This window comes from Cyprinus carpio, chromosome B19, assembly GCF_018340385.1.
Source record: "Cyprinus carpio isolate SPL01 chromosome B19, ASM1834038v1, whole genome shotgun sequence".
Lineage (NCBI taxonomy): Eukaryota > Metazoa > Chordata > Actinopteri > Cypriniformes > Cyprinidae > Cyprinus > Cyprinus carpio.
Window position 1 is genome coordinate 15,678,470 of NC_056615.1, and position 26,151 is coordinate 15,704,620.

At 37.3% G+C, this 26,151-nt stretch overlaps 2 protein-coding genes across 4 annotated transcripts; both read left to right on the forward strand.

Annotated features, from left to right (window-relative positions):
• Positions 1-48: 48 nt before the first annotated feature.
• On the forward strand, positions 49-15,687 carry kiaa0319l (KIAA0319-like ortholog). 3 transcript variants are annotated; one of them, XM_042744711.1, is made up of 22 exons: positions 49-69; positions 1,847-1,993; positions 2,095-2,212; positions 3,760-4,088; positions 4,773-5,028; positions 5,179-5,283; positions 5,358-5,455; positions 5,554-5,641; positions 5,761-5,853; positions 6,414-6,546; positions 6,775-7,003; positions 7,102-7,225; positions 7,319-7,451; positions 11,382-11,530; positions 11,690-11,841; positions 12,083-12,221; positions 12,880-13,039; positions 13,275-13,417; positions 13,509-13,631; positions 13,731-13,821; positions 13,917-14,005; positions 14,230-15,687. In XM_042744711.1, the coding sequence occupies exons 3-22, from the start codon at positions 2,116-2,118 to the stop codon at positions 14,424-14,426; spliced, it is 2,928 nt and encodes a 975-aa protein (XP_042600645.1). In that variant the 5' UTR covers positions 49-69; positions 1,847-1,993; positions 2,095-2,115; the 3' UTR covers positions 14,427-15,687. The 3 variants fall into 3 exon arrangements, with proteins under 3 accessions (XP_042600645.1, XP_042600644.1, XP_042600646.1); XM_042744710.1 differs by lacking the exon at positions 49-69 and adding an exon at positions 114-389; XM_042744712.1 differs by lacking the exon at positions 49-69 and adding an exon at positions 114-389 and having other exon boundaries at positions 1,867-1,993.
• A 971-nt stretch (positions 15,688-16,658) lies between these two features.
• cap1 (CAP, adenylate cyclase-associated protein 1 (yeast)) lies at positions 16,659-26,058 on the forward strand. Its single transcript, XM_019124738.2, has 13 exons — positions 16,659-16,815; positions 19,536-19,643; positions 20,066-20,166; positions 20,263-20,340; positions 20,909-21,052; positions 21,756-21,841; positions 21,937-22,042; positions 22,128-22,302; positions 23,194-23,366; positions 23,626-23,749; positions 23,843-23,925; positions 24,638-24,781; positions 24,864-26,058. The coding sequence occupies exons 2-13, from the start codon at positions 19,538-19,540 to the stop codon at positions 24,945-24,947; spliced, it is 1,404 nt and encodes a 467-aa protein (XP_018980283.1). The 5' UTR covers positions 16,659-16,815; positions 19,536-19,537; the 3' UTR covers positions 24,948-26,058.
• The last annotated feature ends 93 nt before the right edge of the window (positions 26,059-26,151 follow it).

Below are 26,151 nucleotides of genomic sequence, written 5' to 3' on the forward strand. Positions count from 1 at the left end.
TAATATGTTTTAGACATGGGACGTTAAAATCGGAAGTGACGTTTCGGAGAATGTTTGTCGGCCAAATTTGTGAGTGGCGTCTTTATTGCTTTATCAAATAGATAGCAATATTAGAACTCTTTTATAACTCGAACTCTATTGATAACCTAATATAGTGATGATTGTATATCAAGATTCAGTTCTGTTTTGCGCTCGAGCACTGAACTTTCGAAATGCGAACTCGGAGTGCGGGGCGGAAATGCGCTGCTGTAGCTGTGCACGCTGGTCTGTTTCCGTGTGAGAGTGTGATTGCGAGAGATTAATGACTCAGAACGACGTGAAAACAGGTCCTGCTGCTGGAAGGGTATACTGTCATTTAGCGCTACAGAAGTCTGACTGACATTGAGGAGGTGAGTGACAGTGTTATACGCTGGTTGTCTCTGAGCGCAATAATAAGCTATAAATACAGAGTCGTGCGATGATGCTCGCGCATTCGTGAGTTATTTCATATCCAGTGGTAACCAAGACTAAACAGCTGTTAGCAACCTGTCAATGAGCTCCCCACCGGTAATCACCAAAAACTGCGAATACCCGTGAGTTTCAACCGATCATACGTGAATATCTGCAAAATAAACAATGTCGACGAGATGTGACATGTTTTATGTCGTATGCAGCTGTGCGCAATGTGAGCGTTTCCCACATGCAGGTGACACAGTATATTTAAAATCGTTTAGATTTAGAACTGACACGCCAGTTTTTGGGGTATAATTTAAACAGCGAAGGTGATTAATGTCATCCTTTAAATTTGAAACTGTTTGTCGACATCTTTAAATCCCCGGTCGCTCGGTTAAATTGACATTGCTAACTCGGAACGGAAAAATAAACCCCGAGGGGTTTACACTAATGAATCCGTTTACCCAGTGCGTTGTGCTGTGTTTGTGTTGGCGCAAAGAAGGCCTGTGGTGACAGTTTGCCAGCCCGGATCTTTACACCTGCTCGCTTCCTTGTCTTCTTCTTACAGCCGTTTCTGTCTTCAGTGCGACACTAACTGTCCTGTACTGTTCACATCACGGTCGCTGTCTGTCCATCAGAACATAAAAACATCAAAACCACTGTGTTCTGCTAACTCTCTTGGTATTACTTTGAAATGAATAAACGACAGAAATTCATGTAGGAAAAATTCTAACGTGTCAAAGAAATAGTTAATTTCTTTCTTCTGTGAGAAACAAAAATGCTGCGTGACAGCTTCAGTCACCTTTCGCTTTCATTCAATGTGAAATAATGCCGTGAAAATGAAAAATGACCGCAGCTGTCATTCTGTCAACCATCTCCTTTTGTTTCATTTGAGATTAAAAGTCATAAAGGTTTGGAACAATATGCTGGTGATTAAATGACAAAATCATAATTTTTGAGATTTTATATTTGGGAATGTAATTTTTCATTCATTTTCACAAAATCTTTTTGAGATTTGGTATTTGGGAATGTAATTTTATATATATATATATATATATTATATATATATATATATATATATATATATATATATATATACACACACACACACACACACACACACACACACACACACACACACACACACACACACATACATATATATAATATTTTTTTTTAAATTGTTTTAATTTGTATTGTATTGTATTTTTTTTTCTTTTTTCCGTAAATGTGACATCACCAAATTGTTCTTTTATTTTATATTTTTGTATTGTGTAGTGCTGGGTTTTCAAAATGATGCGGAAGTTTGAATTCGATAGGACACTTAAGTAGATAGTAGGCTGCTGATTTTGTTAACATAACCCAGATAAGATTTACAGACTTTAATTTGTTTAATATGAATTGTTTGTTACAGAAATCCCTGTATTTACACAGTGCTTTGGTGCCATGCGGCTGTGGCTTCAGGAAGTGTTTGTGTGGACGACTTTTCATCTGTTTGCTCACATTTCACATCATTTACCTCCCTGTATTGCCGGGCTTTCTGTAACGTTTTTAGGGAAAGGTAACAAACATTCTAAGTAACTTTACAAGCAACTTTTAGTTTTTGTTTAACATAGGTCAGGTTAAATGGTTATATAACTTTGGTGTCTTTTTCTTTCCAAGGTCCTCTTGCTTAGTTGGAAGATGCCCAATGCGGAACCAAGGATGCACAGGTGGAAATGGCCAATCCAGTTAACCTCACTGTACCTGGGCTGTCTGTTTTTTCTCTGCTCAGTCTCTGGTAAGCAGGTCCTGGTGATTTTTTTCCTGGAGGTTTGTGACCTCTGTATGAAATAACTCAAAATCAGTGACAGAAGAATGGTAAGCAGACTGTTGGGACCATTGTTAGCATGTTTGTTAGCACTCTGTGTTCTTTTTCACAAAAAGAGGGAAATTGCACAACAGGCCCACAGTCCCCCACCCCAAAGAAAACCTTCATGGGTGGGGCTGTGTCTTGCAGTTCAAGTTTCACTTGCTAGCCAATAATAAGCAACCCTCTGTTGTCATGGTTACAGTCTTTATAGACAAAACAGTGCATATGAAGGGATTGGGGAAGGGGGTGGATGTCTAACTGGACTCTGACTTCCTGGAACTTGTCAGTGCAGAAAAGTGCAATGTGTTAGCGACCTGTATGATCAACAGCCTGCTCTTGTGGTGGCATGGGCAGGCATTATCTCCCATCGTATCAGGGCTAGATGCAAGTCTACATGCAAGTATTGTCAATAGCCTATTATTCTGAGCACAACAGTTGAGCGTATGTGGGAAATCTGTCCATTTAAAAGCCATTTCTATACCATATGAATTGTATATTATTTCCAGTGTATTGGTCAATATTAGAGACTTCGTTAATTTTATAATTATCTATCTATATTGAATATATATTTTGTTGTGTATGCTTAATTCCTCTGTTTTTACCTTTGTCGTAATTTAATGTTCACTTACAATTTTAAAAATAAATTATAATTATTATTAAATATTTCATTTATTTAAAAAAATATTATTTTTTTCATTTAATATCTATAATAAATATGCATATTTTATATTGTACATTATAATGTTGTGGTGAATAAATCACTTTAAAATGAGAAATTTGATTAGTTTATTTATTATTTGGACAAAATAGAATAAGAGTTTTTTAATATTAGACATTTATCAGTTAACAGACAATATACGGACAATTCAGGTATTTATTTTTATTTATTTATTTATTTTTCACATATTTTGATATCTGTCAATTTAATATATTTATCATCCAATACTGGATAATTAATTATTCTTCATGCTCATTTGCCCTTTTTTTTATTTTGATTATCTTTGCCATCACACACACACACACTATATGTGTATATATATATATATATTTAATATTCTTATAATTGTTTTATTGAACTTAAAAATATTTAGCACGAATTATTTCATTAAGTAATTAAAATTATTAAAAACAACTAGATGTAATAGCAAACCTCAAAATGAAAATGCTTTTTTTCATACTGTGCATTATAATGTTGAAGTAACTAAAATCACCTTTGGCGTTTTTTAACACATTTCTAGATTTAGAAATCTAGAAATCTATCAGATTTCTATTTATTTATTTAGACAAAATTGTGTATTATATCAGCCATTTATCGGTTATTGGCCATAAAATAAAAATAATTACAGCATACAGTCCAAAACATTCATACTGTATTGCCATAGTTTTGTAATATTTAGTAATCTTTTCTTTTGCTCAGGTCTATTTTGCCCTTGTTAACCATTGTTTCTGCCATGTACTGTATGTCCTTCTCTCAGGGGTTTCGGCCAGCATGTGCAGAGTAACGGGTGGTGTACTGGGTATCCACTGGAACAGCGTGATTGGTCTGGGCTGGCAGCCACTAGCAGTGGACTGGGGAGGGCCTCGGTGCTGGGAATCCTGCTGTTTGAAGCCCTCCTGCGGAGCTGTGTGGAGTCTCGGTGGAAGATGTGTATTACTGACCTGTGTTAAAAAAATGGGCTGCACCATTACATCACTTCCTCAGCCAGATAGAAAATCACTGGGGCTTCTGCAGCAGCTGAACAAGAGCATGCGCAGGAAACCTCGAAATGCTGAGGATATCAGAGTAATGAGGGAAACGGAGCATGTAAGCTGTATTATATGATCATCATACCATTGACATCATGTAATGCTTGTTTAAAGTTATCTTTTTAAAAATGAAAATAATTTTATTTCATTTAATATTAATTTTCTTTGTTTGGTTTAATAATAATTAATATTATTTAATTTAATTTAATATTTTTTTTTTTACAATGGATAACACTGTTAAATATAATAGCAAACATATGAATTTTTATATGCATTAATGTACATTATAATGTTATGGTGACTTGTGTCGTTTAGAATTAGGGATTTTCTCATTTATTTAGACAAAATAGTATACAGTTCTTATTTCCCATATTTTTAGATTTAGATTACCTTTGCCGTTATCTACTGCAAAAAATAATAATTTTATATTTTACAGTTTAATGATTTTTATTTAATAATGACTATATTAATCCTGTAATTGATTCTAATGAAAGTAAATAATGTAATAACACTGTTAAATTTAATAACAAATTATTAATATGCAGTTTTATACTATACATTATAATGTTGTGGTGACTTGTGGCATTTAAAAAAAGAGAGTTTTAAAAATTTATTTATTTTAATTTATTTAGACAAAAGTGGTATGGAATTTTAATATCACTGCCCTAAAGCATAATTTTGCACTTTACCTTTTGATTTGTACTATATAGCTGTGAACTAACTGATATTTTCACTCTCACAGGGAATAGATCAGGGCTTGTCTGTGAAACCCACAGCACCACTGACCACATCCAATGGTAAAGCTCCTCCACAAACAGCCAGTGAGACCACCATCCAGTCCACCGGTGGCAGTGGAGAACAGGTAGCGCTCTCAGCATCTGAGCATAATTCAACACTGGATGCAGACACTGTGAATCATTCAGCAATGAACAACAGTAATCAGTCACCGCAGACCACGTCTGACAGCCGTTCAGTGACTCCTGCAACTACACCAGCTGGTACAACATACTCCTCTCTATAACTGTGTTATTGTACTGTCTTGTCAGTTTTACAAAGTAAATGAAAAAGAAACAAAAATCAATGTCTGTTTTACAAAGCAGACTTATCTGTAATGCATTAAAACCTTGTGTAATGTCATTTGTTTTAAGTAACAGTGCGAGAGCTGGTCGTGTCTGCTGGCAAAAATGTGGAGGTCACTTTACCGAGCAATGAGGTGGAGCTGAATGCTTTCGTAGTGCCAGCGCCCCCTTCAGGTACAGCTTTGCATAAGCCATTGCAGTTAGTTCCTCCTCCTCCTTTGTATTAATTTCTCTGGTAATTCCTTTAGGGGCTAACTATGACTTTGACTGGCGTTTGAGAACGCATCCAAAAGACTACAGTGGAGAAATGGAGGGTAAACACAGCAAGACACTTAAGCTCAGTAAGGTACATAAAAAATGGGTCTCTTATTCTTTTATTGTCTAAAAGGCTTGACTTTTTAATATTCTAGACTTTCCTAATATTCTGAACAATGTTTCCCTTAGCTGACAGTGGGCCTCTATGAGTTTGAAGTAGTAGTGGATGGTGACGGTGCTCATGGGGAGGGATACGTCAACGTTACTGTCAATCCAGGTAACTTAAGTATTGATGTACCTAATTAATTGTACCGGATTCAGTTGTGCTCTGTTTGGGCAGCCCGTATAAATGTCACATAAAATATGTATAAGTCCCGTGTTTCTTGCTTTCTATAGAGCCACGAGTTAATAAGCCACCTGTTGCAGTGGTTTCTCCAAAGTACCAGGAAATCTCCCTGCCTACAAGCTCCACTGTGATTGACGGCAGTCGTGCGTATCAGATTTTTATCAAATTAAAGTCTTAATGTTGTTTTATCCTTACGATAGCATTTTATACTCATTGTATTACTATGATACATTTTTCAGGATTTTTTTTTGATAAATAGAAAGTTCAGAAGAACAGCATTTATTTTACTGTCACGTTTGATCAATTTAATGCATCCTTGCTGAATAAAATTTTTTTTTATTTTTTTTTATTGACAGTAGAAAAACAGTTCTTTAATGTAAATTAGAGCTAAGGTTTAACCTAGAGCTGCATAAAGGAAAGAATATTGAGAACAGTTTATTAATTAGGCAGTGACAGCTTCATTGTTTATAATGAGATTGTCAAAATAACACACAAATTAAGTGTTTTAATGTAAGTTTTATCAATCAGAATATCAGAAAAATTGCAGTTACAATATCACTGGAAATTATAAATGATTATTTTTGCCATAACCGAGTAGCCCTAGTTTGAACACATTGCTGAATTTAAGTCTTTAAAATTCTCTGTGATGGCAAATTTATCTAATCTAATCTATCTGTGTTCATAAATGTCTTGTGTTTCTCAGAAAGTACTGATGATGATAAAGTGGTTTCGTGGCATTGGGAGGAGGTGAAGGGGCCGCTCCGAGAGGAAAAAGCCTCGGGTGATACTGCTATTCTCACTCTCACCAACCTGGTTCCTGGTAACTACACCTTCAGGTATGTTTTATCCAGCTTTTAATGCACATTATGGCCTGTCCGTAATCTTTTCTTTGGGACACCCTGGAACCATTTTGAGCTCTGAAGTAATCGGAGAGCTACTGTAAAACCTGGCAAACCAGTCTGTCCTTGGGCAAACTATTTAAAAAAACACTCAAATATAAATAACCCTTGACTCACAAGTGTGTTTGGAAAAGTGTTATGCTCTATCTATTTTTCCTCCAACAGTCTTACAGTGACTGACTCGGATGGAGCTCAGAATTCAACCCAAGCCATGTTGTTAGTCAACAAGGCCACGGACTACAGGCCTACAGCTAATGCCGGACCCAACCAAGTGATCACCCTACCACGCAACTATATCACACTGTATGGCAACCAAAGCACTGATGATCACGAGAATCTGTCCTACGAATGGTCTCTCAGCCCTGAAAGCAAGGGCAAGGTGGTGGAGATGCAGGTACTTGAGAAACACAATGCTATTTTGAATGCCATTTATGTTTATTATGTTTGCCAACCAGTGGATTAGTGACCACACCTTTGTTTTGTTCTCCTTAGGGTGTGAGAACACCCATTCTGCAGCTGTCTGCCATGCAGGAGGGTGACTACACCTTTCAGCTAACCATCACTGACTCATCTGGCCAGCAAGACACGGCTCAGGTCACTGTCATTGTCCAACCAGGTATGTTTTTTAAAAAACAGAGCACTCTGATTCACATATATTTTTGAAGGTGCTATTTGTGCTTGAGCCCACTGTATGTGGAAATCCCTCCAGAAAATAACAAGCCACCTGTAGCTGATGCTGGTCCAGACAAGGAGCTGACGCTGCCTGTCGATCGTACCACGCTGGATGGCAGCAAGAGCAGCGATGACCAAAAAATTGCCACGTACCACTGGACAAAGACCAAGTCAGTTACACATACACTCTCCTTGCATGTAATGTTCTTGTGTATGTTTCTTGTTGGAGGGGCCAAGCACCGCAGGTGCGATGGCACCTATTGTATCCATTGGCATTTCTATTATTGTTCTTTTTCTTCTGCTCTTGAGTCTATGGCAGCCCATGTTGGCAAAAAGTTATCAAAAGCTTTTTGATGACCCATCCATTCTCAAAAATCGCATAAACAATTTCAACGAAAAGCTCACCAAATCAGAATTGAGGCTATATCTCTCTTTGTCGCCAAACTTGGTGTCTGTTATGAAACCCATGACCTGAGGCTACTTGCACAGTTTCTGTGCAGCGCCACCCAGCGGTCGTGAGATATGAAAAATTGTTATATTTGCTTATAACTTCTGAATGGTTTGGCCAACAATCACAAAACTGCTCTCTTTAGATTTGGTGCAGCATGCCAAGTCGAACCTGCCGAATTGTACTTTATGAGTGTCAGCTGTTTTCAATTTTGTCATAAAATGCTATATTTTAAAGGGATACTCCACACCAAAATGTACATTTTGTCATTAATCACATACCCCCATGTCGTTCCAAACCCGTGAATGCTTCGTTCGTCTTCAGAACACAAATTAAGATATTTTGGATGAAAACCGGGAGGCCTCTGACCGTCCCATAGACTGCCAAGTAAATAACGCATTGGTGTATCATTACAAAACTTGGTATGTCTTTGGCACCATGCCCTGATGGTATTCAAAAAGTTTTGGGTCAAAAGTTCAAATTACATTTCCAAAAACACTCTTGAGTGTATTAGCTTATTGTAATGAAACTGGTCTCAATATGAAGAGTTTATTTGCAAAAACGATAAATGCCACTTTAAAAAAAATTAACTGAATGCCATGCATTATTCTCCACATATAGCGTGATCTTAACCCCAAGTACGTTTTGTCAAAAAGCATGGTATTGTCCTCTTTCAAGGCATCACAAGTTCATGTTTTACTGCAGAAGCCGACAAGCGCCCATGTTGTTTGTTAAAAGAGGCTGATAAGTCCATTTTAGCGAATCAGCGCGCTGTATTCAGGTCAGGTGACAAGGCTGCTTTCCTTTGAAAAGATGCACTAGCTGAGAGGAGTTTCATTAAAGCTGTCTTAAAGTGACTGAGGATGGATAATTTCGAAGAACTTGAACTCATTATATCTTCTTCAGGCGTAAAAGGGAAATAAAATCTACATTGTCAGCTGAAGAGATTGCAAAGAATAAGTGTTTTTAACTTTGAAACATGAAATGTGGAGTTATCTGCTTTTGCCAAAAAACAACTGTTGAGGTTATCTGCTTTTGCTATAAAAAAACTTTTAGTATATATCAAAAAACATACTTTCAATAAACTTTAATTTTGTAAGTTACCTGTATTTGTTTAAGTTACTATTACTCAATCAAAACAATCCAGCTCCATTAGTTTGATTGATATTACTTGGAATTCAGAGTGGACGAAGTACACAAATCTCCAGTATTTTACCATATTACTCCAGTAAAAAGTACTCCTTTTTCAATTTTACTCGAGTGAAAGTACAAAAGTACACGATTTTTTTTATGTACTTAAGTAAAAAAGTACTGATAGATTTATTTAGCAATTTTATGTAGGCTACTTTAATTTTACATTAGCACATATTTTTATAATCCTATACTACTCAAAATGCCTGGGATTTTCCCAAAATAACCACTATATGGAGATTGTTGTTGACATGGACTACGCTGACGAGAGTGATGTACGCTAGTAATGTTCACTGTGAAGATTACGCTGCGATGTACATGAGAGAAAACAGATTCGACCATCTGATCTTCACCAGGAAGAAAAAAGTGTTTTAAAGCTTGTTGTTTAGCAGAACATCACAGTTATATATGACATGAGAGTAAGGCCTGAAGACATTAACAACATTCTAAAAACAAACATATCCAAATTTTCATAATGATTTTTTTTTCTTCTCAAACCTTGTCTGTGGTGTAAAAACACCCCTGGCCAAATGCCCCCAAAGGGCATTACCTCCCACTTTGATAATTACTGTAGTTACCATGTTCTGAACATCACATCCTTAATTTTTCCCTCAGATGTAATCTATCTAGATGGTTGAATAAAAATATTTGGACTTTATATCCAAAAATAACCTCAACTTAGCACCAGCAAGCTTGTTAGCTAGACAGTTAGCATCAGCTAACAAAATGTACTTATTATCAGTATGGTTATGAATTAACATTCATATCGGTCTACTCGGCTAGTTAATTGTAACAATATAAAAATTTATACTGTTGATAAACAATATAAAAACAGACATCACACGCAGTGTTTTAATAAAACTGTTAACATTATGGCAGGGGGGAATTTGAATGTGCATGAGTTATTTTATTTAATCTGTGTTATTTTAATGTTTTGTTTTTTTGACCTAAAACATGACACGGATGTTGATGTGTCTGCATTCAAGCATTTCAGTGGGCTTAAATAGATCACCCTTTACAGCAGATTTAGTTCACAAACAACTGACAGTTTTGACCTAAATATGGTTTTCAGTTACAATAATTAATCCTAAAATTCGACATTAGTAACTTTTAGCAGCATCAGTCGTGCGTGCGCTCACAAGATCTCCCGGTTCTTTGTGAATTCAGTTCACTGGAGACTCGCACTAAAAGGTTCATTTGAATCAGTGAGTGGTCGACTCGAGAACAGCTGCAATCGGATCATTCTAATTCGTGAATGAATTGTTTGGTGTGATTTGCGAACCGATTTAAAAGGTTGAAAAATGTACTTAAGTACAGTAACGAAGTAAAGCTACTCCATTACTGACCACCACTGCTTGGAATGTACAATAAAAAAAAAAATGATTTCTGAAAATAAATAAAAATGGAGTTATCTGTTTTTGAAAATAAACTCTTCATATATAATTTGGGTCATGCAGAGAACACAGATACCATTTTTGCCATATTCAGCCAAAGTTCCTGTCCACCATATTGATTTATGTTGAAAATCTACTTTTTCGAACTCCTCTAAGACCACTGGTCTGATTATCACCAAATTTGACTCAGATCCTCAGACCATCCCAAAAAAAATTTATCAAAAGTTTTTTTTTTATAGACCAAACCATTTTCGAATAATGCTTCAATAAAATTGTTGGCATGCCAAACTGCATCTGAGGCTGTATCTCTGCAAAGCTTTGACATATTGGCACCAAACTTTGTATGTGCCATTGTCACTTCACACTGACCATACCACATCTATTCGGTAACAGCGCCACCTATTGGTCAAAAGTGACAAACCATTCATTTTAAGCCAATAACCCATAATAATGAAATTTCCAAAATTGGCAATACATTTTGATTAAATTAGCTTGTTGTAATTATACAACAATATCTGTTAATAGGTTGATTCTACAAGGGATGCATTAAATTGATCAAAAGTGACGTTGTAATGTTACAAGTAATTTCTATATCAAATTAATACTGTTCTTTTGAACTTTCTATTAATCAAAGAATCTTGAAAATAATGCATCACAGTTTCCTCAAAAATACTTCACAGCACAAAGTTTTCGTGGCTCCTAAATGGTAGTCCTATGTCATACAGTGAGAAAGGTTCAAAGACAGAATTGTCACGGTCTTGCGACCAGTGATAGCCTACGCAAATTTCTTGACAGTGTCAAAAAATCAGCATGATCATCACACAGTGTGTTTGCTGCTACAACCCACGTTTACTGACCAGCCAATAAAAATGTGACATAATCGCATAGGTGTCATCATTGTACAGTCTACATGCATGTCATACCCAAGTTTATTAGATCCATGTCGCACAATGTGACATGCAGTGATCTTATAGGATTGCTAAAATCGTGCAATGTGTAGAATGCGTAATGTAAATGTAATTACTTTAACTGTAGACTCGTGGTTTTATTTTTTGATGGTATTACAGGGGCCCAGAAGGGGTGAAAATTGATAATGCAGACACTGCTGTTGCTGTGGTGATCGGTCTGCAGGAGGGCGAGTACATTTTCACATTGACAGTGACAGATGAAAGAATGCTGGAGAATTCTGACACAGTCTCTGTCATTGTCAGAGAAGGTATGTGTCCTTAATTAAATCCAGGAAGGTTTTATGGGGGTGTTAGAAGGCTTTGTTAGAAGATTTGTTCATGCAGTTTATGTGGGCAAGTCCACCATCAACCTGTTTTGTGGTTGTCTGTCTGTAATAATAGAAATAGTTATCCTTTTTTTAAATCAGAGGATGATCAGCCACCAGTTGCCAAAGTGCTGTCCAGTCCTCCGATCACTCTTCCCATCCGTACAGCATTTCTGGACGGTACTCGATCATCAGATGATAAAGGCAGCATCAGCTACCTCTGGACCCGGGAAGACAGCAGCCCGGCTGCAGGGGTCAGTACTGTTCAGTAGAGTGAAATTCATACTAGCCGTGCTCCATACATTCAAATGACATTCATGACTCTGTTGACTATTCAAACAGTCCCACTGCTTGTACACTACTGTGTGGTAGTGACAAAACAAGTGAGACCATTTAATTTGGTGTAGTTTCTTTTGGGTATGGTGACTCCACCTGATTGAGGAGTCATGTATCAGGACCACAGTGATTGGGACCTCTGTTTTTTTTCTCTTCTAGGATGTCCTGAATAACTCTGACCATCAGGCAGTGCTTTTTCTTGGTAATCTGGTGGAAGGGAAGTACACTTTCACTCTGACTGTAACTGACAGTAAGGGAAAGACCAGTACTGATAAAGGCACTGTAGAGGTTCGACCAGGTCAGTATGCTTGTAAAAGATAATTACATAAAATTTATATTTTTAATAACATTGCATTAACATTTTTCAATATGCTGCTAAGCCTGTGATATTTAAAGTACTGGTACTTTACAGTGTTGCTTTAAATGCTTTAAAACCTCATCATAAAGCTCTGTTTATTCATATATTGCTGCTTATATTTTATTTTTTATTATTATTTTAAAAGGTTTTATTTATAACAGTGTTGTAATTTCAGTCAAATAAATAAATAAATAAAAAGACTATTCAATCAGTCGGTGAGCAGTTAATCCAAGAACTGGTCAGAATAATGATTCATTCAACTGATTCATTCAAAAGAACTGACTCAAACAGTCAATTTGTCCATGAGTCAGAACTGTTAGATACCTAAAGAATATGAATGTTTACTTTGAAAAAAAATTTAAGCAACCACTGTTTACTTTAATGATTAATACGTGAAGGCTAAATGTCATTGTTTTAATGTAATAATTATTATTAAAATAAAAGAGTATGATCAATAGTGTTCAAATCTGTTTTGGCTGTGGTAGTGAATCTCTTACTGAAATTCTGGTACTTTGAATAGCTTTTTCTAAGCTAAAGGAGGCAATAATAAATAAATAAAATGAATATTTAATGATATTACTTTCTTGTTGTTCCTCAGACGTTTACGAGCGAGACTTGGTGGAGCTGATCCTGGAAGTTGCTGTGGCTCAGGTGTCCCGCAGACAGAAGGATATGCTCATCAGACAGGTTGGCGTCCTGCTAGGTGTCCTGGACAGTGACATCACTGTGCGAGAGATTAGCGCCTTCAATGAGCATAGGTCAGTCCAGCTTAACACACGTTTAGGCTTCATAGACCGTGCTAAACTTAATGCCCACCTCCACTGATCTGATTAAATTGCTTCACGGCACTGAAAAGAAAATACTGAAGAATTTCTCATTTTACAATATCCATGCATAGGTTCATGTAAATAAATGGAACATTAGTTTTGAAATAAATGTTTAAAATCATGTTTCAGTATTAAACATATGGGATGATATTACTTTCTTTTACAGCACTCGCTTGGTATTTCTGGTATCTGGAGGTCCTGGACGACCTCCATTGGCCGGCCATAGTGTTGCTATGGAACTACGCAACAAATTTCGCAAGCAAAAAAATGAATTCCTTATCTTTAGGGCCCGGCGAGTGGACACCGTTAGTGAGTATTCATTAAATGCTTCATTAAGTCATGTTTGTAATGTAGCTCTGCCCAGCGCTGGTATTTTATTGACTATCTGATCTTTCCCCAGTCTGCCAGCTGAACTGCTCCAGTCACGGGGAATGTGATTCCTTCACCAGACGTTGTGTGTGCCACCCATTCTGGATGGAGAATTTATTCAATACTTATTTTTGGGATGCTGAGAGCAATTGTGGTTAGGATACACTAAGCAAAACATTGTGGAGGGAAGCTGTTTTAAATTGGTTCACCTGAGGTTTGATGGTCTGTTAATGTTGTTTGGTGTTTCTTTCAGAATGGAGTGTATTATATGTGACGATAGCATCGTTCATGATCTTGGTTGCTATCGCGACTGTAATATGGGGTATCGTGTGCTGCTGTCGAAGGTAAGAGTTAGACGGATGATAATCTGTTCATTTATCATATTCTTTTTAATTCAAGGTTTATTGTTTATTAAAACTGTTTATGATGTCTTGAGCAGACGGAAAAGCAAAGTAAGACGAAAGAGCCGCTATAAAATGCTGGAGGAGGATGATCAGGAGTCTCTGGAATTACAGTTACCAAGACCTGGTAATAAATATTCATTCGAAGATAATTATTCTACAATATTTTATTTATTTACAAGAAATATAATTCATTGAAAGAAATAAATACTTTTATTCATTAAATTAATAAAAAGTGATAGTAGATTGACTTTCTATTTATCAAAAAATCCCATGAAAAAAAAAATCCTAAAATATGATACATTCTTCATCGTAAAGATACTTCCTCCCATACCTGTCTTATTCCTCCAGGTCGCTTGAAGCCAGTTTCTGCTCCCACATCTTCTGCACTCATGCACTCTGATTCTGATCTGGAAAGTGATGATGGTCAGGCAGGAATCCCCTGGTCTGATCGAGAGCGTGGAAAACTCCTGCCATCCCAAAACGGATCTCTGCGTAACGGTCAAGGTCCTCATAAACCTAAAAAACAAAGAGAGGAGCTGCTTTAGCACACAAACCAAACCTCTCGTATCGCACCAACGCACTGTTCACCCCTCATCCACGACACGTGTCATCACTTTAATTCAGGAGGGACTTGCAGGACGTCATGAACAATGACCTCTGCATCTGCATCCCTGGGCTGAATCGCAGCCTAGTCTGAGCCAAAATGAAAACACATTTAAACCTGAATGGTGGAAAAGGCAAAGCTGTAGAGCCATGCACCTCAAAAAGACAATGAGAATGTACCTGCTTTACTGTAGAGAAAGACAAGTGATAAATGTACCAGCGGAACCTGATTATGGTTGGGCATTTCAAAGTAGCTCTCTGAGAAACTTTTCCCCACCAGAATGTCACATCTCACCGCGGATAACTGAGCCTGCCTCACTGTCCCCTTTCTACGAAGCTTCCTGATATGACAGGCAGCTTGTCACATCCAAACACTGCCTGGCATGTCTATTATTTTGTATATTTTTACTTGTGGTAATAATGCAGAGAGTGAGTCCTACAGCACCCAATAATGCAATGTGGTATGACTGCATGAGAAGGCAAGATTTTGCTTCCCTCGTTCATTTTTATGGTTTGCATGTATTAAATTGAGATGTGCGTGTGCTACTCTGCTGTCTTGCATGGCTGAATATCAGAGGTGTGTTTTTGCCCCTATTCTACTTTAAACACCAGCAAAAGTGGCACCTGCAGCATAAATAGCCATGTTTTTCAGAGGTTTACAGAGGGATATCGTGAACTGGAAAATGAATTGGATGTTGCACTAGGGCCAGTTGCTTACCACCCCCCCCCATCCCCCCACCCCCCCTCTGGTTTTATGAATGAATACGACAGGATGGGGTCTGGCTGGCTTACTCGAACTGGAATTGGCCACTAGTTAATAAGTCATGTTTTTGTTACACTTGGTTTGGTTTGCGTTAGTATTGCATTTTACTCTTTACGCTTTTCTTTTCTTTTTTTTGGATTGCTGATTCATCAGAAATCATCACTCAGTTTTAAAGTAATTTCTGCTCAGCCATCTGAGACAAGACGCTTCAGTTACAGTGTTCCCTGATGGTTTGTTATGAAAGAGCTGAATGTTATCTAGACAATGTGTGTGCGATTTCCCCCCACATGTCTGAGTCTTGCACATTTTGAATGCACGAGGGGGAAAATGAAGGGATTTTTTTAAAACCATGCTTTTTTGTTGCTGTTTTTAGTGAAGAATTCCCTGTTTCATGTGATTTGTTCTAATAACTGGAGTAAATAAAAAAATATATATTTACAGCTGTCTTTTGTTTTGTTGTACATGATTTCTGTTCTTAATTTTAGGACCTTATACAAAGCCTCTATGATTTTGTAAACCTTACCTCAAAGGACCGTGTTTAGGAAAGTAAGAACCAAACCACATATTTACTGCTTTAAATGGAGCTTAAAGTCATCTGAGACCAAATTAGATTCCATCTGCCTGTTTTTATTTTTAATTACTGTGATCTAAGGGGATGAGCACACAATTTGTCATCTGCAGAAAAAAAGGAACTAACTGCAGTTATTTACTGACAGTATTCTCATTTTGATGTAGCCTATTTATTTCATTGTTCATAGTGTAACATAATGAGGAAAATAGGTTACACTTTATATTAGACTGTCCTTTCAAAAGTGTAATATACAATGTTTGTAATTTAGTATTTTTGTACAATAGGAAGTACATGCAACATGCATAACAAGGGCACCATAAAATAAAGTTGCTAAAATTGCGTTAACATTTTGTAAATTAGTCTGAAATCCCTGTCCTAAAGCACACTGACCAACTATTGAAAACTGTCCATTTATTACTAGCCAGTGAAAGCAGGCACTTGTGATTCCGTGCACTGTTCGAGCAGAACAAAATTGCGGCATTCATACTTCCTGTTTGGCCAAGAAGCATCTGTACTGAATTTCTCTTCCCCTCCGGCTCTAGAAATATTGTTGGCCAAGACTTCAAAACTACAAGTGAACAAAAAGTAAAACTAAGAAAACAAGCACTTTCACTAGTACTACATAATTATGTCATAATTTTTAAGGGGTAGAATAGGGGAATTTGTTCTATGAATATTACATTTAATCACCTATACTAACTTAACTCATAATAATAATAATAAAAAACAAACACATATTCTTGCTCGGTCTCGAGTCTTCCTGTTCCTGCTTCGCTCTCTCTCATCACTTCATCACACACTCGTTCTCTCTCTCTCCTTTGTCCTTATAAGGAAGTGGAGCAGTTGGGGCGAGTTTGGGCGGAAACGGCGCGCGGTGACAGCTGGGAACTTCAGCACGCTCATACAGGAAGACGACGCAGACGGGGAGCCCGTAATACACCTATTCAATATCAAAGACTAAAGCCAGGACCACTGTAACATTTCTCAGACGGTGACGGTAAGGAGAAAAGTCCGAATGCATTGTTAGATATCTGTGTTAAACGACCTGCCGGCGAAATCTTTTCTAGACACAGCGCGCCGCGGCGTCTCAGCGCAAATCATGACAACTGAAACGGACATCGCTCGCGCATAATATTGCCAAAAGCGATGAATCCTCGCAGTGGCATTAGGCCTTATGAATAAAATGCGTTTTATCGTACAACTGCATGTTTGCAGAATTCATAACAGCGGTGTAATGCGTCGGTGGGAAAAGTTCCTGATCTTGCAGAGCTCAGCGCCCAGTGATGGGAAGTCTGATTCGATTGTGCGAATCGGTTCTTTCGAGCGGTTCGTTTCAAAGAACTGATTCGAAAATTATGTGATTCTTTTGCATCACTATTACGTCATCGCAGGTTTTAATAAAATGCATTTAATGCAAATGGCTATGTTTCGCTTGCGTGTTTATAACACTCTCGTGCATCAAGTCTTAAACATATTTCCAGTACGTTTACATGTAGGTTTTTTTCAAAGTCTTGTGAATCGGTTCAAGCGATTCACTGAGAAGATCCGACTCAAAAGAATACTGAAAATCGCTACAGCGCAAATTAAGGAAGTGGGGCGTGCGTTAAGTAAAGGAAATCTGAACGATTGCTGCATTGTTTCCGTCTTCATATTATTTCCTATAAACAACCGCTCTGTATTGTCTGACTGAAGGCGCGACATTCAGTCAAATCACATCACATCTCTTGGCTTGCTTCTTGCCTCGTATCCTATTGTAATCCTAATAATGGCTTGATTGCTTTTCAAGAAAGCCATTGGACTATTGGTAGTGACGTGTATGTATGTTTAATGAATATGGCACATCTCACCCTGCGCAATGCCGAGAATGGATGTGATATGGCCTAGTTTTACTAGTCCTGAAGCATAAATGACCTGTTTTTATGTCCAGGAGCACAGCTTGCACACTATGCTTGGCATTTCAATGTACCGTCTGAATGTAGTTCTCTTATCTTGTTTTGGTATGCTTATCTTTAGGGTGTTACCTGCAGAATGTAGAGCAGGTGTTACTATACTGAAGCACAGAAGCTTAATCTGGGTTCGAAATGAACATCCACTAACACACTCAATGTGGATGAAATTCAGCACCTCAACACACAAGAAAGTTTAGGTTATTCATAAATGATGTCCTCCAACATTAGAGAAGTAATGCTCAAAGAGGGTTGCACACAGTACAAGGGCCATGTCTTTAAAACACACATCTCAAATTACAATGAGAATTTTGTTTTTATTTCATTTTAAGTTCATCTTTATGGTATTCGCCAACACAGAGTGACTCATTCAGCCATTGACTGATTCAGAATCAGCTTGAATAAAGAATTTGCTTAAATCTTAGCAGTGATTTTGATAATCTGGCTTCTATTAGTTTTGACTAGAAACTTTAACATTTTGTAGCCAAATTGGCTGGTGAGTGAAAGTTAATTTTATACCCAAATAATAAGCAGTTCAGATCCCCTCATTGATGTTCCTACATCTGCAGATGGCTGTTTCTTCAGTTGTTGTTGCCTCCCTGAAATTGTTTACCTGCGGCAAGGCAATTTGACTACTCTAATTTGAATGTGAATATTTTCTTATAATGTGAAAGAAGGGGAGAAAAGAAATTTGAATCTCGTTTGACTCCAGTCTGCTCATTATTATATTTGGCAAAAACTAAAGTTTCATTTGCTCCTGTGTTTTTGTTTCCTCAAAGGTGAATTTGCTTCTGTGATTTTATTCCTGTGTGATCAAATGTATCGTTCATTCCAGTTGCCTGAACTTTTGAAAACAACAGCCACAGCTGCTTATGGTCACAGAGGAACCCGTTGTTATTTTTATGAAAGTATTGTTAACTAGCTTACTCAATCTTTCACATTTTCTCAAAACTAGTGCAATTTAAAGTATCCGACATAAACTTCATTGTTAATAGTTTTCTACTATCGTTATAATGTAGTCTTGGGAAATGTGTGATTCCTGAAGGAGTTACAAATAAGTGGGATTTTTCCCTTGTGCAAGCTCTCATTAAAGGCAGGTGATTACGTGCTCGTATGGATACCTGTGCATTTCCCAGAAGAGCCATTCAGGTGAAAGGAGGAGTGAGTCAGTGAGCCAGATTCGAGTATCAGGTTTCTGTTACGTAATGCTACCTGTTTAGTGTGCGTGCATGTGAAGGGGCAGTAAAGACGGACTTGCCCTTTGAAAGTTGCCCAGAGAAAGCCAACAAGATCTACTTCTTTTTTGTATTTTTAGAGGTTTGGCACATATTTTTTCTCTCAATTGCAGATTTTTCTCTTCCTGTAGCATTTTTGTGGGACATGTTATGGCACGTCCTGCATTCTCTTCAGGCTCTGCACATTGCGCACGCCTGTTTTCCATCTGTTGACTTTTTATGCACACTTCCACTGTTGCTCTTGTTGTTAATTTTACCATGAATGAGTTGAAGAATAGGTCAAAGAAGTCGGGATACAATAATAGCCTTTAAAGTTGGCATAAAAATAAAATTCACCCTGTCTGTTTTCTCTCTGATGACATATGCTAGACTTGTCCAATCATTTAGTTCGCTTAAAAAAAAAAAAAAAAAAAAAAACCTTACTAACAATCGACCACAAGCTCACAATCACATCTGATTACAGTGATTTCTGTACAACCTTGTTGTTTCTGTAATCTGTGAGCTGTCCCACTGTCTCTCTTTTTCTCACCAATCAGGCATGGCAGAGCTGGCGGGTCTAGTGCAGCGTTTGGAGGTGGCTGTGGGCCGTCTGGAGGCCATGTCCAGTTCTGGGGGTGGAGGCGGCCCTGCTGCTGCATCTGGAGGTATTAAGAAAAATGCAAACCAGATATATCTGACAATAATTAGTAGTGCTTAGTGCAAAAGGGGAGTTTGCGAGTTAGCAATTTGAAGATTTAAGCTTTGCTGTGTAAATTGTCTCCCCTCAAATCATGCAGTTTGTTGAAGATGCATGAACTATTACTTGAGTAATATTACTGTAATCTTACTAACCATTTGAACATTGACCTGGACTAAAAAGCATATAGACTTGCAAAACATTATTATCATAATTATGAGCCTGATTTCTTTTGGCTTAGTCCTGTAAATTACTATCTTTTTAGAACTCTTAAGTGCGTGCATGGTGAAACTCTGCCGTTGGGCCATGCTTGCGTATGGTTTCTGGAAATGTTGTATTGTGTCTGTTTAGGACATGGTGTAATTCTGCTCTTGTTTCTCTTCTCTTTAGCGGTTTCGGTGTATGTTGAAGCCTATGACAACTTGCTCTCTGGCCCTGTGGCTCAGTACACCGCCCTCAGTCAGAAGATAGGGGGGGACGTCCAGAAGCATGTGCGTAATGCAGCGCTGTCATTACAGTTCCTGAACACTGGCACACATTGATAAAGACTCCACTCGATGTGTCTTATCCTTTGTTTTGTGTCATAGGCTGAGTTGATGAAGCAGGCCTTTTCCTGTCAAAGACAGTTTCTGGTCACTGCCTCCAACTCTCAGAAACCTTCTGATGTAAGTGTCCCTGCACCATATTATGTTGAATGTTAGATTAAGACTCGCTACTGCAGTACCATTTCAAAATGAATGTTTTTTCAAAGTCTCTTATGCTCAACAAGGCTACATTATGTGTAACAAAAAGATATTAAAAACAGTAATATTGTGAAAAATTATGAATTAAAATTAGTTTTCTGTTTTAATATATTTTAAATAAGTGATGTAGAAATGGAATCTTTTAGCAGTCATTACTCCTATCTTCAGTGTCACATGACCCTTCTGAAATCATTCTAATATGCTGATTTGCTACTCAAAAAACATTTCTAATCGATGTTGAAAACAGTTGTTGCTTAATATTTTAGTGATACTTTTTTCCAGATTTGAATAGAAAGTTCAGTTAATTGAAGTCTTTATAAAGTAAAGAAGTAAAAATAAATATATAAAGTAAATGTCTTTACTGTCACTTGCATTCTTGCGTAATAAGTATTAATTTCTTACAAAAAAGGTAGTATTTTGAAAGGTAGTGTATCTTTAATCTCAGTTGTCTGTTCCTCTTTCTCAATTTCTCTTTTTCTCTGTTATATAGTCTGTCCTGACCTCTCTGCTGGCCCCCGTGTCTAAAGTGATCCAGGAGGTGCAGGCGTTCCGGGAGAAGAACCGCTCCTCACCTCTCTTCAACCACCTCTCTGCTGTCAGCGAGAGCGTTCCCGCCCTCGGCTGGGTTGCCATGGTAAGGCGGAGGGTGGAGCCTGGGATTATCAGCACTGAGTGTTGCAGTTTTTGTAGTTGTGTGTTGTTTCTGTCTGAGATTAAATCTATTATGGGACTTTATATTTTGGGAAGTGTACTCTAACCAATCAGTTTCCTCATTCCTCATTCTCAAGAATTTCCCTACATTTAAAAATAACTGTTTTTTTTTTTTAGGGATGCTTACATGGGATTGAAGTCTTAGACCACATTAGAAAGAAATGTTATGATGTACAATAAGAAAAATTTATGATTGTGTTCTATTTCTTGGTCATAGATTGAATACAAGCCAATTTGCAACACTGAATTTTAAATGAATTAATAAAAATATATAGTTTACTAATTGTTTCATGCAAATGAATATAATTTGTAATGGAAAAAAAATAGTTATATAAATAACATTATTAATAAGCTAGAAAATAGAAGCACAAGTAATCTCAGACTGATTGGATGTACGCTGATTTTAAAGCACCAGTCCTTATGATAATCAAAGCAACATTTTAACAAAAAATATTTTTTCACTAAGCCAACAACGTTGGTGCATAAATGTTCCTAAAACCTTCTCATCAGACTTTTGAACCCCACAGCATATGCACAAGAAACAAAAGTCATAATCAGTGTGGATTTGGAATCTTTATTCATTTCTTTCAGTAAACATATAATATTTTTCTTTCTAAATGTGTTAGGCACCAAAGCCAGGCCCCTTTGTGAAGGAGATGCAGGACGCTGCCACGTTTTACACAAACCGTGTGCTCAAGGATTACAAGGAAAAGTATGTGTCTGTCTGCGATGTAAAGCAGCTTGTCTGTATGCCAGCAAAATGGCATATCAATCATTTTCCCGTCTGCCTTATTGTCTTATTTTTAGAGATAAGATGCATGTGGAATGGGTCCATGCCTATGTGTCCATTTGGACCGAGCTGCAGGCCTACATCAAGCAGCACCACACGACTGGACTGAGCTGGAGCAAGACTGTGAGTCACGTTCTTGTGTGTTCGGTTTGTCCCACATGCTTCTATAAATGAATTTCCCAAATATTTAAGCATTTTGGTTTTACAGGGTCCGGTGGCTTCAGCCTCTGGAGGCGCCCCGAGTGGAGGAGCACCAGCCCCACCTCCTCCAGGTCCTCCTCCACCCCCTATGGACTTGGGCAAATCATCAGGTGGAGACTCCGGAGCAACCAATCGCAATGCTCTCTTTGCCTCCCTCAACAAGGGAGCTGATATCACTAAAGGTATTAAATGGATCCCTAACTTGATGTAGTACTACACACGGATATGATGTTGTTTGTTAAAACAGGTTTAAAATGTGTCCAGTAGAGCCGATAGTGCACAAAACTTTCAGTGACACTTCTATTGCTTTTTAAATGGAAGGTTCATTGCTAAAACATTAAACAGTTCTTTTAACTAATTGGAAATGATGCAGATTGTTTCTCTTGATGTGCTGTAATGGGAGCATCAGTGTGTGTATATATTTATAAAGGTCAATGCAGCCTTCATGATAATAGGGCACAGTTAGCGCTTTCACTTGAGGTGAGACTGTAGGGTGTGTCATTTGTCTTTTTTTTTTTTAATAATAATAATAATTATTATTATTAAATAGCCATCATAAGTGTTATTTTAGTATCACTGCGATGTTGTTTTTAACATTTTGAATCAGTTTTTATTTTTGTATTTTCAGTTTATTTTATCATTTTAATTTGTTTTAGTAATTTTGTTGTTACAGTTTTACTTATTTTAGTACATGAAGTTAAACTAAAAATGAGAAATTATGATTTTTTTTTTTTTCCTCAGTTAACGTTTGTCTTATTTCAAGTAACAAAATTGTTATTATGGTTTTAATTTCAGTTTTAGTTAACTAAATTAACCCTGATTGTAACAGCTGTAATAAATTATTATTTATTGTTGTTTTGTTTAATTATTATTATTTTATTTGTGCATTTGGCAAACACTTTTATCCAAAGTAAATAATTTTTTCAAATACTTTATTATTTCTCACAATGAAGTTACCAACAAGTACCCAATATATTTTTCCCATCCCCACCCATACAAACACGGCAATGAAAATACTTTTTTGAAGACTTGTCTTTGATATCCTATCTATAATATCTTTTAACTCTCTTTAGGACTGAAGCATGTGTCTGATGACCAGAAGACACACAAGAATCCTGGGCTCAAAGCTCAAGGAGGTCCTTTGCCTTCTGGGCCCAAACCCTTCGCTGCTCGGCCCACAGCAGCAGCCAGCCCAGCCCGCACTCTGCCCCCAGTGCTGGAGCTGGATGGCAAGAAATGGAAAGTGGTGAGTGAGTCAGTACGCCTATTATAGTCTGTGTATGCAGCTGAAATTATTTTTGGAAATGCCATTCTGAAAGGTATTTTCCATCTCTATCTTAGGTATGTTTACTTTATACATGCCAGTAGAAAAGATACTAGAACTGTTTATGTACTAAACTAAACAGACGGGGGAACTTGGGGAATTTTTGTGAAGACATGGCACTGTTTGGCCAGTTCATTTCACTTCTTATGCTGATTCTCTCTTGGGCTTTTTCCCCCTACAGGAAAATCATGAAGGCGCCCAAAACCTTGTGATCAGTGACACAGAACTGAAGCAGGTGGTTTATGCCTTCAAGTGCAACAACAGCACTTTACAGGTGAAGGGGAAGATCAACTCCATTACTTTAGGTATGTATGCACTACCATGTGTTCCTCTGGTCTTCACTTTGTTTTTATATAGGTAGAAAGTTTAGACATAAGTTTGTTTTGTCGTGTTTTCAGATAACTGTAAGAAACTGGGTCTGGTCTTTGACGATGTTGTGGGTATTGTTGAGGTGATCAACTGCAAAGATGTTAAGGTCCAGGTGTGTATGCTTGTGCTTTGTACTCTTCTCATTATAGATGTAGTTGAGTATCTGCGGTATCATTTAACAGTAAAAATGTCTTGAATTTCTTTTTTTATTATTTTAATTTGATCCTGAATGGAAGCTTGTTTCCATCACAATAAAATTAAATAAAAACTTATTCAGACTTTTTATTCTGACTTTTATTTTTCTCAGAATTTTGAGATATAAACTCTATTTCTATATACAATTTTTCTCAGAATTCAGAGTTTACATCTCACAATTCTAATTCTGCTTTATTTCTTTGAATTTGGAGTTTGCATTTAAGGTTTTATACAATTTTACACTTTTCCCTTTTTTTTTCCCCTTTTTTTCTTCTTCCCACTTTGACTTTCTCAGAATTGCCAAATATAAACTCAGAATTACAAGATAAAAATTGTGGGTTAAAAAGTCAAAATTACTGTTAAGTTCTAAATTTCAGTCTTGGGTGGTCTGATCACATGTGGTCAGACAGAGCTGATTGTGACTGCATTTGTTTGTTACTAAAAATCCTTCTGCTTCTGATTTTTAAACTCCTCACAAATGCATTTAAAAAAAAAAAAAAAAAAAAAAAAAAAAAGGTCTTGTATTTAATTGTCTTAAACTCCCAGATATCTTGATATTGCCAATTTTTCTTTCTTCTTACTCTGTGCATCTGTATCTTCTGAGTCATTGTTCCTCTGTTGATTTCCAGGTTATGGGTAAGATACCAACCATCTCCATCAACAAGACAGATGGCTGCCATGTGTACCTGAGCAAGGACTCTCTGTCATGTGAAATCATCAGTGCTAAGAGCTCAGAGATGAACGTGCTGGTGCCCAACAAGGATGGAGAATATGTAAGTAATGGAGTGAATCATCTATGATTATAAAGATTATAAGAATAGGAGTAATTGCTTTTCTATTTCTGTTTTATTCCAGACTGAGATCCCAGTCCCTGAACAATTCAAAACTGTATGGGACGGTAACAAGCTGGTCACCACAGCCACTGAAATTGCGGGATAAAGGACCAGCCTGTACGAGACCACCCCCATTGCAGTGTCCTACCTGACTGACCAATGAGCTTAAACTACAAAGTAGTATGGAATGCCAACCAGGTCCACTCTCCTATCAGCCAATCGCAGCGGCAATCATATCTTCCTTCAGCTAATGACATGACTGCTTGCTTACCACAAGCACTTGCTCAGTCAGCAGCAGGGCTCCATTCTCTTCTATTCCATTGATTTAAAACATAAGCACTTGAATTTGATTGCCAACAGTTGAGGTGTTTTCATATGTTTTTTTTGTTGTTGTCTTGCAGCCATACTAAACAAAATAACATGTGAATGGCCAACATGAGCAAGCAAGTCATTTTAATCAAATTTTGTATTTTTGATGTAATTTAGATTCTTTTTTCATTTGCATTTTCTGGTCAGGGGGCAGGTGTTGGGGGTGGGGGGGGGGTCATTCCGTTTTCTGTTTGACATATGCAATTCAGATCTGAAGCACATAAATGTCCCTCTACAGACCACCAATGCAGACATTTACTGTAACTTTTTTGTATTTGTTTTCTAGAGATAATTAGAATCAAGATTTGTGTCAATTCTTACAGGACCAATTGGCGCCTTGCAGGATTCACAGTTATATTTCCAATCGTGACACTGAAACAATGTTGCAAAAAACAGTAGTTGCTTTAGGAATTCTCATTTCCCTGTTTATTTCACATTGTATTCCAGAGCACATGCACATTCCGTGTAATATAAATAAATGAACATTCCATGTTCATGACGGAAAGGTGTGGAAAGCGTTTTGTTGTCTTGAGTGTTCTTGGCACAAACTGGAGAGGAGGCAGAGAAGGACATGCAGCGTAATGTTGTGATGCTCATGGTACTGTGTGATATCTGATGACTATCTGCTGTACAGATACTGGATTTACATGACCTGTGTCCACCTCTTGCTCTCATCGCATGCTTTAACTAGTTCAGGCTTTAATTCCAACCTCTTAATCTTTACTTTCCGTAATACTGAGGCCATGAGTATGGAATTTCTTTTGTATCGTTTGTCTTTATTTGGCCGAGAATTAGTACTGGAGAACAAACATCATTAAAACTTTCAATAAATAATAATAAAAAAAAAATTTCTGAGTCTTTGATGTGCTTCATTGCATATAATTGGCAGATACATTTTGTTGCAGGAGTCCACCATCTTGCATTTTATGGTTTAACATTTC

Excerpts from the sequence above, each read along its gene's own strand:
- cap1 (XM_019124738.2), top strand. The coding sequence starts at position 19,538 with ATGGCAGAGCTGGCGGGTCTAGTGCAGCGTTTGGAGGTGGCTGTGGGC. Across the intron at positions 19,644-20,065 it reads CCCTGCTGCTGCATCTGGAG|CGGTTTCGGTGTATGTTGAA; the intron begins GTATTAAGAAAA and ends TCTTCTCTTTAG. Across the intron at positions 23,367-23,625 it reads ATGGCAAGAAATGGAAAGTG|GAAAATCATGAAGGCGCCCA; the intron begins GTGAGTGAGTCA and ends TTCCCCCTACAG.
- kiaa0319l (XM_042744711.1), top strand. The coding sequence starts at position 2,116 with ATGCCCAATGCGGAACCAAGGATGCACAGGTGGAAATGGCCAATCCAG. Across the intron at positions 5,284-5,357 it reads AGTGCCAGCGCCCCCTTCAG|GGGCTAACTATGACTTTGAC; the intron begins GTACAGCTTTGC and ends TAATTCCTTTAG. Across the intron at positions 5,854-6,413 it reads CACTGTGATTGACGGCAGTC|AAAGTACTGATGATGATAAA; the intron begins GTGCGTATCAGA and ends TGTGTTTCTCAG.